Source organism: Protopterus annectens, chromosome 3.part0, assembly GCF_019279795.1.
Source record: "Protopterus annectens isolate FY-2018-M chromosome 3.part0, PAN1.0, whole genome shotgun sequence".
NCBI classification, from domain to species: domain Eukaryota; kingdom Metazoa; phylum Chordata; order Ceratodontiformes; family Protopteridae; genus Protopterus; species Protopterus annectens.
Window position 1 is genome coordinate 399,459,916 of NC_056731.1, and position 16,293 is coordinate 399,476,208.

Below are 16,293 nucleotides of genomic sequence, written 5' to 3' on the forward strand. Positions count from 1 at the left end.
ATGCAGGATTGAGCTGGAATTTGTTCATAGTTTTGTTGGTGGTCACATCTTTATAGAGCAAGATTTATGTACTCATTTGCTAATATATACTGGGAGGCCTAGGATTAGTGCAGTTTAGAGAAAGAATGAGCAGTTGTTACCTTGTCGGTCACTGATCACACATTGTCTGAAGTGAAATAACATTAAAGTACAAATATTGAAGTTTTGTGGGTGTGGGGATAAACAAGGGAGTAATGCTTATTGTTTGCCACACTTTTTCATAACCTGAGCACATTAAGTATACACATTCCAAGAATGTTTGCACTTATATTGTTAGGATCTGCTCTGCCTGAGTAAGTGTGGTGCAAGCTTTTTAGTAGGGATCATTTATCCATCCCAAAGACCTTGAGCATATGTCATATTTGAAACAGAGACTATTCAAAGACAATATATAACTTTTCATCCAGTTTTTTTATTTAGACAAAAATCTAAGGATTGCCTACTCTGCCTATCACATTGAATGTAATCAACACTTGTTTGAAAGTAGCTGTTTTAATGTAAGTGCGTTTTCAAGCATGCTGTTCTCATTACTAGCAACAATGTATCTTGCAATCTAAATATGCTATAAATCTTCATATAATGAATTGCTACAGAGAGAAAATAATTCAGTAAATGCAGATGCATATAGTGAATGGGAAAATGTTTAACAATTTTCTAATAATTGCATAGTAAGACTACACATTTTTTTGCAATTTTCTTTTTCTTACATCATGTTACATAGTACTTTGGCAATACTAAAGATTATGCATGTATAAGCCAGGTAGCTCATTGCAAAGTGTGTGTTTCCCTCCAGGTCAGATACAGCTATTCTCTATAATGACAGATCGGTGCTGGAAAATCATCATGTCAGTGCAGCGTACAGACTTCTCCAGGAAGATGAGGAAATGAACATTCTGTACAACCTCTCCAAAGATGATTGGAGGTAAGAACAGCCAGTGGCATCTCAATGCTGAAATGCTTATAAAGCTGCTAAGCAGAAGTCTGAAGACAACTTATTAATATGCACTCGTGAGTGAATATTTCACCTCCTTATGATCATTTCCATTAGGGATGGTAGTGGAAAAAATAATTCAGACATATTTTTATAGGTTGGATCAAGGGATGAAACATCCACTGATCAGACTGTAACTTTGAATCACAGTTACTATTTAATATTTTCTTTACTAAAGACTCAACAAAATTCTGCAATGATAAGGAGTTGCACCTAATTCTGGTGAGGACCAGTGACAGCATTTAAATGATTAATTTTGTCTGTTTATGGTGTCAGCCTCTTAAACTGGGACATAAAAGTGACTCTGGAAGTGTGTTCTAACATTATAAAAGAAACTATATTTACACTGTCCTTAATAACAGCTCAGTACTTGAACATGTCACCATTAATATTAAGTGTAGTTTGAAGCGTCTATAAGTGCTAAGCTATCAACTGCCCTTTAAACTCTGGTTCAATGCATCATTAAGGTAAGTCATGCACTCCAACCATTTTCATTTTCATGTAGTCCTATCATTCCACAGACTGGAGACTAAGACTCTGGAGAAAATTTACATAATTCATTCTATCATGCTGTAAAAGTTTATTTTCAAGGTTAGCTACCACTTCATGGTCTAGTAACCTATTCTAGTAGGACACAAAGAATCTGTTATCATATCTGATACCCAGCCATTTCCCGCAGATATAGTGCTGCCATAATCATATGCTAGTTCCACAGCACCACACCATGCAACTGACTACTGTTGTCCTGCTTCTTACCTCTCCACTCTATGGCCTCTTATCATAGGATCATAGGAGGTTACTAGGCTAATGACCCTTGGGCCCTCACAAGCCTAGCCAAGTTTTACCCTTATTTCAATGATCAGCACCTATCACCACTGTCCAGGAGGGGCAGGTGGAACCCCTATGTTGAATTTATGGTTACCTATCCAATCGTCCAGACTGCGTTTGAAGAGGGCCACTGAGGTGCTCTGCTTGACATGAAGTGGGAGTCTGTTCCAAAGGTGTGGTAAACTCTGGGAGACAAATCTGTCCTCCAGCAGGCTCTATTAATGTCACATACTAGGTTATGGCCATTAGAGTGAGTAACCTGTGCAGCATTGGACTTATGGATATGCAGCATTTCCAATAAAGCAGAGTCAAAGATTGCCTTATACTCAAGGCAGAGATTGCCTTTGAGTAGTCTTTATGAAACAGAATAAAGTGACAGTGATTTCAGACAATCCACATAGGAAAGATGCTGAAGACCTTTAATTGTCCTTGTGAGGAACCATTGTGGTCTCTCCAATTGCTGCAGGTGCCTGAAAAGTACATACCAAAAGGGGGTTGTACTCAATTATTGAACTGATGAGGGAAGAGTACAGGGAGGTTATAACTTCTTTTTTTCTGGAGGCAATGCCCTTACTTATGAAAAGATTAATATAGAATGCCCTTCTTACGACTGTGGAGGCATAGTGATCAAAGGTAAGGTTGCTGCCAACCTGTGTGCCAAGGTCTCTCACCACTGAGTGTGTACATAGGGTGTAATTACTGATGTAGTAGTTAGCAGGAACATCACTCTTACTGAAAGGGATAATAATACATTTTTTGCATCACGTTTAAGGTCATGACTTTGGCACCAGTAATTTCTTTGTGTAAGACACTCTTGTAACATGTTGACATCGTTTGGAGATTCTATGACTGCTCCCAGTTTATAGTCATCAGCAAGTCCACCAGGTTTAACAGTCATGATCTCCCTTTGACACATCCAGATTGAGTAGGATCAAGTGTTTGGAGCTTACCAATATCTTTGTTGATAAGGTCCATGATGCCTCTATGGCCTTGCAGATAAGGTTACTCAGGTTAATAGGTCTATATTTCCTGGAGTCAGTGGAAGCACCACTTTTGTCCATGGGGATAATGGTGGCCTTTTTCCATTCAGCTGCGACAAAGGCAGTGCTTAGACTACGACTGAAAAGTGTACCCAATGGCATTGCTAATCCCAGTTTGAGCCCATGTAGGATGCAGCCTGGGATGTCATTAGGTCGCATGGATGCTGTGTTTTTGACCTTAGAGAGGGCATTCACTACCTGCTCTTTATTGATACAAGGTAGAGGACAGGTAGTAGGGATGTCTTGAGCTAAGTGTGGTGGGGACAGGAGAGTGAAGTTTTCACAGAACCAGTCTGCTAACAGGTTTGCAATGTCCACAGGCTCAATATATGTTGTATCATTAACTACCAGTTTGGCACAAATCTGGGCCTTTCCTTTTAGGTTATGGATGTAACTAAAGAATGCCTTATGGTTGTCCTTAGTTGAGAAAGCTAATCTGGATTCATAGTTAGCTTTGAAGGACTTCACAAGAAGTCCTATTTGCTTGTTTAAGCTGAAGATGGAGTGTTTCCAGTTTAGGGCTCATTCCCTCTTGCTCTTAGACAGGAATTTCTTCCTCTTACTTACCTCTTACCTCTTTCTGCCTGTTAATGGCAGTTGTCCACCTGACAGGTTTTCAGGAGCTTGTTTTGGTCTATCAGGTACGGCTGAATGAATGCAGTTGTTCAGGTGTCTGTATAAAGCATTTGTGTAGAACGGCATAGTTGCCAGTTCCATCTGAGAGGGGAGGTGCAGTAGAACTATTTATACTATCCCGTAAGCTGAAATTTAAGTGCATTTTTCTGTCAGCTACTAAAATGCCTTTTCAGGGTAGTAAAATGTGCAAGAACATGCAGTGGTTTTCTTAAGCTTAAACACCCTTTCTTCCTTGACTATGTTGTCTCGCCAGATTATAATATGCTGAAATTATCTTTTTAGCTGGCTAAGCCATTTTATTTTTGGCACGCAAATTTTCTTTGTGGAAGTTGTCATACTACCTTGCCAATTCAAAATCTTTAAGGTGTGTAGTAATCGGTCCACTTTCAAATTATTTTTCTCTTAGGAAAAAATTTATACATCAGCTACTTTGCAAGTAATGAATAAGGATGTTCTTCCGTCCTGTCATTGCTTTTAATTTTGAAAAAGACTCAAGTAACATGCAGAACCAACGGGGTAGGAACACTAGGTTTGGGATTTACAGGAACTCAGCATGTTATGTAGTGCAGTTTAGTACAAGTAATTTGCAGGATGTGGAGTGTTCCAACACACAGTCAGAGTGGTTGTGCAATGGACACAACATGGCTGGAAATGAGGAATGGCACACAAATATGACACGTGGACTATGAAATTTCTCTCACTTAAATAGTGAAGTGACTCAGATGCATATAAAATAGGTATATTGCACCACACTGCAGTTCATACCCATTTTTCATTGAGAATCTTAGTGTGTGTGAGAGGGAATCGATTATTGAATTAGTATCAGCAATAGGTCAGCAGTATGTGTTATTGGCTGCCATCAAAGACAGTGCCTGCAGTGTTGCACATTGTGGCCATGCTCACCATTAAAGGAACTACAATCTGTACCTGAAATACTACAGCTTACTGACCAGCAGATTGAGGGCTATTTCCTTATGGATAGAGAGAGAGAGAGAGAGAGACACTATAAGGGACCTTTGCAAACTCTGTCACCTACATACAGAACTGAGGGGGATATGTGGTAAACTTCTTCCTGTGGATAGTAAGGTATGTGTAGCTTTAATCATTTTAACTACAGGAGCCATTCTGCAAGCTACTGGGGACAACTTACTGGCATCAGCTTCATGAATCCTAAACCACTCCCCCCTCATTATGCTGCAGCGTGCGGGGAAGCCTTTCTGGTTCTCCAAAACTTTTTGAGTAAATACCAGTAGGCAGGTATTTTACAACTTTGCCCATTTCCCCCAAGGTCCTGTGAGCTATAAACTGCTCACACACATTGTCTTCAAAACCTCCACCTGGTCCAATCTGCAAACTATTACAAACATTACCAGTAGCTATAGGTCAGAATCAAGCACTGTACCTTGTATCTATGAGGTAAAGACTTTAACTATTGTACCAAACCTATCCCCCAAAATCAAGCTTAGTTCATAGGTAGTTACTAGGCTTGCAGTCAGGGGGACCACTGAGGGACCTAGCCCAAATTCTCAGTTGACGTTAAGTATTGTCTGGTTAAATGACTTGCTTGAGGTTACACTGTAAGTTAATGAGGGCTGAAGGAATCAAACCCTGCACCACAGGAAGTACCATACATCAATAGGAAAGGTATTCTCTCCCTTAGCTGCCAGGTGGTCTGCAGTACCCAGGGCATTACTTGTAGTATGTCTGCATGTTACCTTGGGAGGTCCCATGATTCATGCACCAGGCACATGTTTGACTTATACCAATGGTTTATGTAAGGGTATTTCCAAACATTAATCTGGTGGTTAGGTTCACACAGATATCATGCAAGCAGGGAATGTGATGTTTGGTATGCTCTAGAGACTTGTTGATGATGCCCATCTGTAACCTTTGAACATACAGAAAGTGGCCTATAACACCGCACATGCAGAAATGTATAATGTAGGTCAGCATATTTTCAGCCTACTCAATTGATGCTTCCATTGTGTAAATATTTCAGGAAGGGCATTGTAATACAATTAGATGTAGCCTACATTTTGTTGTGTGAGCTGTGCTTCGTAAGTTGGCATTTGTCAAACAGGTGGAGTGACAGGTGAACATCTTGGCAAGATCTTCCATACCAGTTTTGCCATCAGCAGAAAGGCATGGTGGAGAGTCAGAGGAGGAACATGAAGCAGCAGTACCACATCTGAGCCAGAGGCAGGTGCAGTACTTTGTTCATAGAATTGTTCATTGATTCATACTAAGCTAACTGCCCTTGTAAGCCATTTTAAGCCTAGATAACTATCCCATGTAAGACTCAAACCCTACACTTTATGTCTGCAAAGTAAACACTTTAACCATTATACCAATCTCCTGGAGTGCACTTTGCAACACTGGGAAAGAATTAACATCTGGGTCACAACTTTGGGCCATGACTCAGACAACACAGAATAAAATGATGCATATTGTATCACACCCAGGGTATGCATGGGAGTTAGTCTGCTCAGACTGTTCATATCACACCATCATGTCCCCAGATATTAGTGGTAGGGCTGGGCACAGTGGTCATCAGTTGCACTGATGGGAGGGATGCAGTGACAGATTGCAGCACTATGACATGTGTTAAGATAATGAGTGGCATTGTGAGAAATGGCACTGGTGTTTTATATCATACTTACAGGACCAGTTATGAATGAAGCTACCTAATGCTACTGTTTCTGATGACTATCAGAGCCCATTATGCCAGCAAGACATGCTGGTGGTAACTGTGCACATTACTATGACAAGAAAGCACGTGACAGTATGTTTGTGCATATGACGTGTATGCCCATGTCAATGTGATGTAGTACTACACTGATTTTTAATGCCTTGGTGCAGCACTGAGGGTTTAGAATAGCACCACAGTGCACAGCTATGTTGTCTGTCACATGCGCCACAAACATGGATCACTGCCCACAGAGCTATCATTTTGTCATGGAGCAGGCCTGAGGGAGTGGCCATGGCAGTGTCAGGCAGTGTGGAATGCAGGGCTACTGCATGGTGTGTCAAGAAGAGCAAGATTTTTTAGATCTTCCTGCACAAGCTCATTGAGGAGTACCTGCTATGACGGTATGGTGTCAAACCTTTGTGACAGTGGATGCCTGACATGAGATTTCCAGGGTGGTGAGTAACACCACTGGCATCATACATTCTTGTCCGTAGTGCTGACATTGCTGCAGTGACCTATGTTGCACTGACCTAACCTGCTTCCTCACTGGGAAACAGAGGTTAGGGAGACAGCCAGATATGTACTGCAAATATTTTTCTGTACTATTGTCCTCTGTTATTGCACCTGTTATATATGTGTACTTAAGATAGCATATCTTGTTTTCCATCAGCAATGCAGTGGGAATTAAGCATGATTATTTATTTCAAAGAGTAGGAGTGACTCTCATGGCCATAGGGTGTATATGATCATTCCCAAACATACATTATCTGATGCACTGTGCAGTTCCCCAATTTGGACCCCCTCAATTCTAAGCTGTGGAACTAAAATAAAGAAAATAGAAGAAGAAAATCTTTTTTTTTCTGAAACTGTAGCAAACTGCTTGCTACAAAAGTTACAAATGTAACCAAGGCTTCTTACATTTATGATACCACACACAACGCACTTCAGTACTTCAGCCATGCAAGCATGTACAGTATCAACATTCCATTCTGAATGCCTGTACAATACTACCACACTGTTGGCGTTTGCTATTTATGAATCCTAACACCTTGAGCCCAGGACAACCGTCTCCTTTGCCACACCCTAGCTACACCTCTGTATGCAACATCTGTGTTAGCCGCATGTAAAATTGTGATTGTCGTTGTATCTTATGTATATGATTATTTTTCCCATTGTGTTGTTCCTCACCAGATCCACTTATTGAAGATGAAGAAGTGAGTCTGCATTCACCTCTGGCTGTGCCAACATCAGAGCTGCTTCTTAGTATGGGGGTGTAATTGTTCCATTGCTGGAGTGGTCTAAAATCATTACTAGTGCACAACATAGCTGCTTCTTAAAAGGGGGGGGTGGAGGAGAGTGAAGACTTCTGACAGTGATTGGGAGAAGCCTGCCCTGGTCTCCTGGTATCATTTGCAGAGTCAGGTGGCTGCTAAGGTACATTAGCAACTAGATATTTTGGCAATGCAAAAAAAAAGTTCCCAGTGAGCTAGTGGGGGAGGAAACAATCCATAGCATTGATCACCAAGTTGAGATATTCCTAAGTCCCCTTGTGCCAGTCTGGTATCCAACTGTTCAAAAATACACCAGTGAAAGAAGCAGTCAAAAGGTGAGATAAAGAGAAACAACTTTAATCCATGTTATTCATCCGTCCTGGTACCTCGGCAATTCGCCTTCAATGGAACAAATATTCAAATATGCACATTCTCTTTTATATACTCATCAATTAAACAATCAATCAATTCATCAAGTGATTAACCCTATAAACACTTTAACAAATCATCTAACATTCATTTGATATTATATATGAAAATTCAAATAATACCAAATCTTATTTATAGAAAAAATAACTAAAAAAGCATGATAATAATAAATCTGATATAATATAATAATTCATGTTATTTTTCAATCTTACAAATATTATAAATCTTTTTCAAACATTTTTAGTTATTTTTTCTATAAATAAGATTTGGTATTATTTGAATTTTCATATATAATATCAAATGGATGTTAGATGATTTGTTAAAGTGTTCATAGGGTTAATCACTTGATGAATTGATTGATTGTTTAATTGATGAGTATATAAAAGAGAATGTGCATATTTGAATATTTGTTCCATTGAAGGCGAATTGCCGAGGTACCAGGACGGATGAATAACATGGATTAAAGTTGTTTCTCTTTATCTCACCTTTTGACTGCTTCTTTCGCTGGTGTATTTTTGAATATTTGGTGGATTCGTGGTTGTTGTATTTTGTCATGGTATCCAACTGTGCCAGAATTTTACCTTCTTTCCAATATTGTGTTTTTTTATCCATTGTGTAATTTCCTGTTCTTTGTTTTCTGTCCATACCTCCTCATTACTACTTGTCTAACCACTATACGTCTGCAACAGTCCACTCTCCTCCCAAACTTTTGTGTACATAACACCCCCCATCTTTTATGTTTGTCTGCCTGCCTCTACTACTTGACCTCCTACATATTTCCTATATGCAACCTTAGTTTACTACCTTCCCCAGCTACCAGTATTTTATATTTATTACAAAAATTTCTTTACCCTTGTTACACTCCCACATCTTTCATATTGTATGGTACCCCTGTGTGTTCCCCTTTCCTTGCTGTTACACCTTTACCTACTATATTATCTGACCCATTTTCTCCATCATTTGTTTGAAGAACCGGGCTAGCACTTTCATTTGCAAACCCACAGTAGTCTACCTGGTGGATGCTGTGCTACTATTCTTGATACAGATGAGAACGTGATACATCTATCCATCACAGTGTTGCACATGTGAGTATGCAGTGACTCAGCCATGCTAATCTACCTTCATTCTGACATGCATTTATTCTGCTCATTCAGCCCACTGTAATACTGCTCCAGCAGTAGAGTAGCCTATTGCTGTATCTCCTGGTAGCACTATGCTTATTTTTAAACGTCCAGTCCTTTCTTCAGACTGCTGGCACTATTCAATTCCTAATTAGCTGATCCCCTCTAATGTTACTGCTGTGCAGATGTGAAGCACTGGTTAATGAATCACAGGCTTAGAGCTTTGTAACCTGTTTCATTTTCCTTTGTGGTTGGACTGTGCTACTGAGTGCGTGCCATTATATTGAGGTGGGAGATGTAACTATCTGTTCTGATACAATAAAGTGAATAATATGCTAAGAATGCATTAGAATGAACGTGAAGGCATGTGTGTATGTGTGTCTTCACATAACACCAAAATGCAGTCTGTAGTCAACAAAAGGAAATACCCCTCCCCCCGAAATATAAACTAAAAAGCACAGGCAGTGATTGATCAAGTTTTACTTAATTGAAGTTCGTAAAAAAGTGATATGGGAAGGCCACAGTATAAGGCAAGATGGGGTTATAGGAATGCAGACACAAACTAATTTAGAATTAAATGACCTTTGCAGTAGTATGGACTCAGAAAGGACCATATCTCAACACATCTCTTTTTTCCTAAATAACTTTAACATTCCCTTTCAGCCACTGTTAGAAACATGTCTCTCTTAATGTTTCTGTTGAAATCAGTAAGTAGTTCTGTAGTTTTTATTTATTTATCTATTTTTTTTTTATGACAAGTTGAGCACATTTATCACTGTAACATCTATGGTAAAACCCACACACCATTTGTAAATATGTCATTTTAATATAGAGGAATAGGGGCAGGTAGAGAAGACAAAGGAAACCCGTACGAACATTTTAATCATTACTAAATTAAATACTGCCTCATACCTGCAGATAGACAGAAGGAACAAACTCCCAAAGATATAGTAGCATAGAGATCTATGGAGTAATTTATGAAGGTTTGGGATGGTAGAATGAAACTGTGAGCAGCAGAGTTCTTTTTTGAGTTTTGATAACCACTGGGCTCCTCCCCTTTCCCATCACTGCATTTCACACAGAGTTTAGTCTCACTGCTATCTGTTTTATTATATACTGTAGTCATGTAGTAAAAATGGCAGACTAGATGCTTACATTGTTACCGAGCAGCAGGTACACAGGGACTTTGTACTTAAATTTTATACATTATATATTATATGTGTACTTTATAAGGAATAAACAACAGCAATCACAATAAGTATGTTAACTTTGTGTGTACTACTTTTCCAGTCACTGGCAGTGAATGTGCTCTGTTTAAGTGCTCTTAGATTGAAGCCCCCATTGTAATTTGCATGACTTTTTACATGGAGAATAGAAACGTATGTATTATTGTATGTATTATTTATTACTGCTAAGTATAACTTAGATTTGATGAAGCTCTGACAAGGGCAAAAGTGCTCTTATCGTGTTTTAACTTAATAGACCATGGTTTAAATAAGCAATACCAGCTTAAATCCGGTTTTCTTATTTTCACTAAGAATGCTAAGTGATCTTTGACATGGATCATACATAAAAAGTTATGACCAGTCTATTTTAGTAATCCCTACACTGATATCATCCCTATACAATTCGTTTTCTCTGATATACATTAGGGAAGCATCCTTGTCACCTCCACAAAAAGGAAAGTGCTATCTATTATACCTTACAGTTCCAACCTTCCTCCCACCCCTAGCACCAACTATTCAGGTACCTGAATAAAAATGTGTAATTCTGAACTATTTATGTGTATATTCAACTGAACTATTTCTGCATATATTCTTCTGTAGACAAAATATATCACACTCTTCACAAGTTAATAATATTCACAGGACCTAATGAGTCAACTTCAAATGAGCTTATGTTTTCTACCAGACTGAAAACAGATATTGCACAGTTTGCATAAAGTAAACTTATAAAATAAAAATACCTCAATCTAAGTTCACAGATTTTCTTAAATGGGAATATTAAGAATGCCAACCCTTTGACCTATCTTGTGAAGGCTGTATAACTCACATACCTGCTCATTTATATCCTTGACCATGACACAGCTGTAGGATAACTCACATAGCTGCTCCTTTATGTCCTCGACCATGAGACAGCTATAGGATAACTCACGTAGCTGCTCCTTTATATTCTTGACCACGAGACAGCTGTAATATAACTCACGTAGCTGCTCCTTTATATCCTTGACCACGAGACAGCTGTAATATAACTCACGTAGCTGCTCCTTTATATCCTTGTCCACGAGACACCTGTAGGATAACTCACGTAGCTGCTCCTTTATATCCTCGACCATGAGATAGCTGTAGGAAAGAGAGAAAAAACGTATTTATTATAACAGTCTCAACACTGTAAGGGTTGTTAAAAACAGGGAGCCATTTTACAGTTTTCAGTTTGAAGTAACAAGGGGCTTTTTTCAGATAATTTCCTTTCAGTAAATTACATATGTGGTATTGAAATGATTCTTTAGACATAGGGCAGGATTCACGAAGGCTTGCATGAAGTCTAAGAGTAGTGTAAAACTCCATGCAGCCCTCGCGATCCAGGAACAGCCCGAAATTCCATGTAAGTGACCAGCTAAAACGTCTCTTACACGGAGTGGGCGTGGATATGCTAATCACCTCACTTGCAGCTGAAAGGCGTGCAAATGAGGTAGATTAACGATCCACGAAACCCAAAGCAGCCCGTGTAAGATCCGTTTTAGCTGCAGAAATGTACTCAGTTGACAACTGAGTACGTTTCTGCAAATAACACAATGGAGCCATGTCAGCTCCAAATAAAGGGTGCATATGTGTCAGGCAGCATGCCAATGGCCAAATATGTGGCCATTGGCAAGGTACCCCGATGCAAATTTGAGAAATAAATATATATATTTTTTTCGGCGATGTTTAAATGCAGCGCAGCCCCGCGCAAATGGGCTGCGCTATATAAAACATAAAAATGAAGGTTATAAACCCACAAATGTGGGTTTTATGCAATACATAGATTTACAATGCAGGGACCAGCAGACCAAAAACAACATGGCCACCGTTTAGTGGTTGCTAAGGGGGGAAGCTGAGTCTAAGACATGTAACTAAGCATTAGTAGGCAATCTGATGTAAATGAGTGTTAGGATACTGAATCCCACTGTCACATAGCAAATGAGCACATTCTGAGTAGTGTAAGAGTTACATAAGGGGGAGGAACAGAGTAGGAGATAGGTGACATCACAGGGGGGAATGGAAGAAAGAAATGCAGTTCATTGGAGGTCAGTGTTACATGACAGATGTTAGACACAGATCATGGAAAGAGGAGTGCCACAAGATAAGCATGGGAAAGTCAAGAAATGGAAGGTGTACACTGTTGCTTACACCAAAGTTTCTTGCTGGGCATGCATGCGCACGTGTGAGTGCCATGAGGCGCGAGTAAGGCAGTGTGCACGTGTGTAAGGCAGACTGAGCATGTGGGAGCCTGTTGGCAGATGTGTAAGACTGTTTGCGCTGGTGTGCATGCGTTTTAACCTGATTAAGAAGATTCTAAACAGTGTAAGCATGTGTGCGCATGTGTAAGCCACAGTGAGCGTGTTTCTGCTGGTATGCACATTGCTCCCCCCTGAGGAAACAGAAAGGAAAAAGGAAGCAACAGAATTAGTAGGAAGCTTGCAGGGAATACTGCTGGAGCTAGCAGGTGAAAACAATTAGAAGCAGGCAATTACACAGGCAGAATAGTAGCCCAGTCAAGCACTTAAAACTCTACAAACAGCAGTGCAAGATGTTTCTCTCAAGAGACACTGCAAGACAGGAGTAAGCTATTAGAAGTGAAAACTGAAAAAGCTGAACTCAGAGCAGAAATGCTAGGGGCTGCCATAGCTGTCATAAGGAGACATAGGCGACTTGCTGAGGGTGGTGACAATACAAATGGTGCCAGACAACCCACAGTGAGGAGACAGAGAAGAGTGTACAGGCCCAGGGTCACCTACCACGGGTTACATGAGCTGGAGATAGTGGAGCGCTATAGAGTGGACAGAGACCTCCTGCAGCAAATTGTCGAGCTGTGCAGGCCACGCCTCACACACAGAACCAACAGAGGGGAACCCATCCCAGTGGAAACCAAGGTATGTGTTGGCCTAAGAATACTAGAAATAGGTACCTTCCAGAGACCAACTGGTGATATGATGGGGATATCACAGGAACCAGCCTCCAGGGTACTGCACCAGTTCCTGGATGCCATGTCAGCGCCTGTCGGTGATCATGTATATTTCCCCAATGCCTGTGAGGTATTGGCCAGCAGTATGCATCTCTTCCAGCAAATAGAGGAATACCCTGAGGTAGTGGGTGCAATAGACCACACGCACATACGCATCAAAGCACCAGCCGGTGAGCAGGGTAGGGCCTACATAAACCGCAAGGGCTTCCCCTCCATCAACTGCCAGGTCGTGTGTGATGCCCAGGGCATAATAATGAATGTGTGTGCTGGCTGCCCTGGGAGCTACCATGATTCCCATATCTGGCATTTGACGCAGCTGTACCAGACATTTGCCAATGGGGACATCCCACATGGACACCTAGTGGGGGATGCAGGTTATGCACCGGAGCCATGGCTGATGACACCCATCTGAAACGCACACACACCTGAACAGGAACGCCATAATGAGGCACACGCACAAACACGTAATGTAATAGAGCGTGTGTTTGGGCTGCTCAAGTCACGGTTCCGGTGTCTGGACACATCTGGCGGAGCCTTGCAGTACTCACCAACTACATGTACCCAAATTGTCATGGTATGTGCTATGCTACATAATATGATCTTGTGAAAACAGCTGCAGCAGGACCAGCATAGGGACGGGCCAAACAGCCCCCCACCATTGCCAAGGCCATCACAGGCAGAGCGTGACTCGGAGGAGGAACAACATGAGCCTGCCCCAGTAGGCAGAAGGAGGCATGCCCAGTATGCCCTGGCCTTGGCAAAGAGGCAATGTATAGCACATACACTAGCTCAGTAGGAACCCTGGGAATGATACCCCTCTCTGACTCACTCATATAATAACAGGGATGTCTAAAATGACATAACCTGCTCTCAAACATGTACAGGGAGTGTAGTATGTGCATCTGACAGAGGCAGCCCTGCAGCACCACCTGAGGCATGAATGCTATGTGTTAAGCAATGTAACACCATGTAGTATATGCAAACTTGATGACCCTGACTAACATGTTGGTACCACAACAAGAAGCAGCATGGACTAGCCATGGTCAAGTAACAGTGGCTAAAACTGCCTCCCAGTTTATAGCCTGCTACAGACTACCATCCTAACACCAAGAACTGCACTTGGCCTATGTTGGAATACATGAATATATCAAGCCCTCCAAACCACATTATATTGGGTGACTGAAAATACCCAAACATAGACTGGGAGCATTATTCTAGCTCCAACACTGTAGGACAAAAGTTCCTAGAATCCATAAACCAAAATGCCCAGGAACAACGTACCACTCCCACAAGAGGGGTAAGCATACTGGATGTGATAATCAGCAACATGGGTACTGGATGGCAAGATGAGAAGTGTATCCCTCATTGGTAAGACCAGACCATAGAGTAATCACACCGGATATACACATCCTGACCACAGTCCCTGGCCAGAAAACCACAGTGAAAAACATGTGTAAAGCAAAAGTTGCACTCCTCCAAACTGATGTGGAATCCATTAAAGGCCCTGTGCAGGTGCAGAATATGGGCCACACCTCAGAACCTGTTATACAGGCATTCCACGAACACTGCCAGGAATGCATGGATTATGCAATCCTAAATAAAACCAAGACACAATGCCATACACGCAGGCATCTGGCATGGTGGACTCCAGCCATTACCAAACCATGCAAGAGAATGAGGAAGCTACTACATGACAGAGCAAACATAAAAAGGGAAGTAATCACTGATCAGTAGTAGGCAATAAAATATGTCCACTCATACAATCCACTAAGGCCAGCTACAACAAGTTGAATCTGTGAATCTTGAGGCAATGTTACACCTGCCCCATGTACACAGACAACCCTCACCTCCCCCCAAGAAATACAAATATATGTGAGAGATGCAACCATTCATCTAAACTGGAGGCTGAGCTCTCTCAACTCAGTACTGTCAAAACTAGTCAGGAGGAGAAGGTAACCACACACACCACAAACCCAGTCTTACATAGACCTATCACAACTGCAAACCAAAGACATAAACACAGAAAACCATTCCCGGAGGCCCTAATTACAAACACACCACATCAACAGAGGCCTCCAAAGCAGACACCCAAGCAACCACTACCTCCAAACATAGCACATGCAACACATAGTACACAAAGCTGGTGTGCCAAACAGTCACAGGCCAGAAGGAGAAACAACATGCCTGATACAGTTGTAATAGGTGACTCCATAGTCAGCCACACTGCTGTCCCGCTCACCAGACTGAACAAGGGAAAGGGTACAGTAAGCTGTCTGTAGGCTGCTACAATACGCCACATAACACAAGTACGCAGGTCACCCCAAAGCAAGTAGAAATATGATGCAGTCATTGTCCATGCTGGCGTGAATGACCTGAGATGTACCTCCCTGGACTACATGAAAAGAGACATAGATGAGCTCTCCGATTATGTAGTCCAGGCCGGTATGACACTGACCTTGTGCAGCATCCTACCCTCACCAAGAATGATGCCACAGTACAAACACAGAATGATCAGCTGTAACAAGTGGCACAATTACTGGTGTCATTCCAAGGGGATCCAATGTCTGTCTGCTTGGGATGTCATGCTTGACAAGCCACGCTGCTGTGCCAGGGATGGCTTGCACCTGTTACCCCTGGGCATCTGGATATTGGATAAGGCTCTTGCCACCTCCATAGAGCCTTTCGTAGGCAAGGCTGAAAAGACTAACCCACCTCCCTAGAAAACATAAGTGGAAAGAAACATAAGGGTAATGCTGCCCAATGCAAGACGTGTAAACCTCAACATGCATGCAACTGAGGCCCTCCCCAGTATGGAGAACATCGATGTCCATGCAGTGACAGAAACCTGCAGCAAGGCTCCTGACAGCACACCAGCACTACCAGGTTATACCTCATATCATGCGTTATGGCCCCAAAACCTGGACCAAAACATAAAAGGAGGGGGAGTATCCATATTCAGCACAGACACCCACACGTCCAGGTAACTGACAATGCACAAAGCATCTGAGACCACCCATGTGCAACT

General features: G+C 41.5%; 1 protein-coding gene across 2 annotated transcripts in view; it reads left to right on the plus strand.

The window, feature by feature from the left end:
* Positions 1-16,293, plus strand: part of LOC122796397 (calcium/calmodulin-dependent 3',5'-cyclic nucleotide phosphodiesterase 1C-like) — a 2,375,955-nt gene that overhangs the window by 1,777,514 nt on the left and 582,148 nt on the right. For both annotated transcript variants that reach the window (XM_044064848.1, XM_044064849.1), the window contains exon 9: positions 833-961. In XM_044064848.1, the coding sequence (XP_043920783.1) occupies positions 833-961 (129 nt within the window). The remainder of the gene's footprint in view (positions 1-832; positions 962-16,293) is intronic.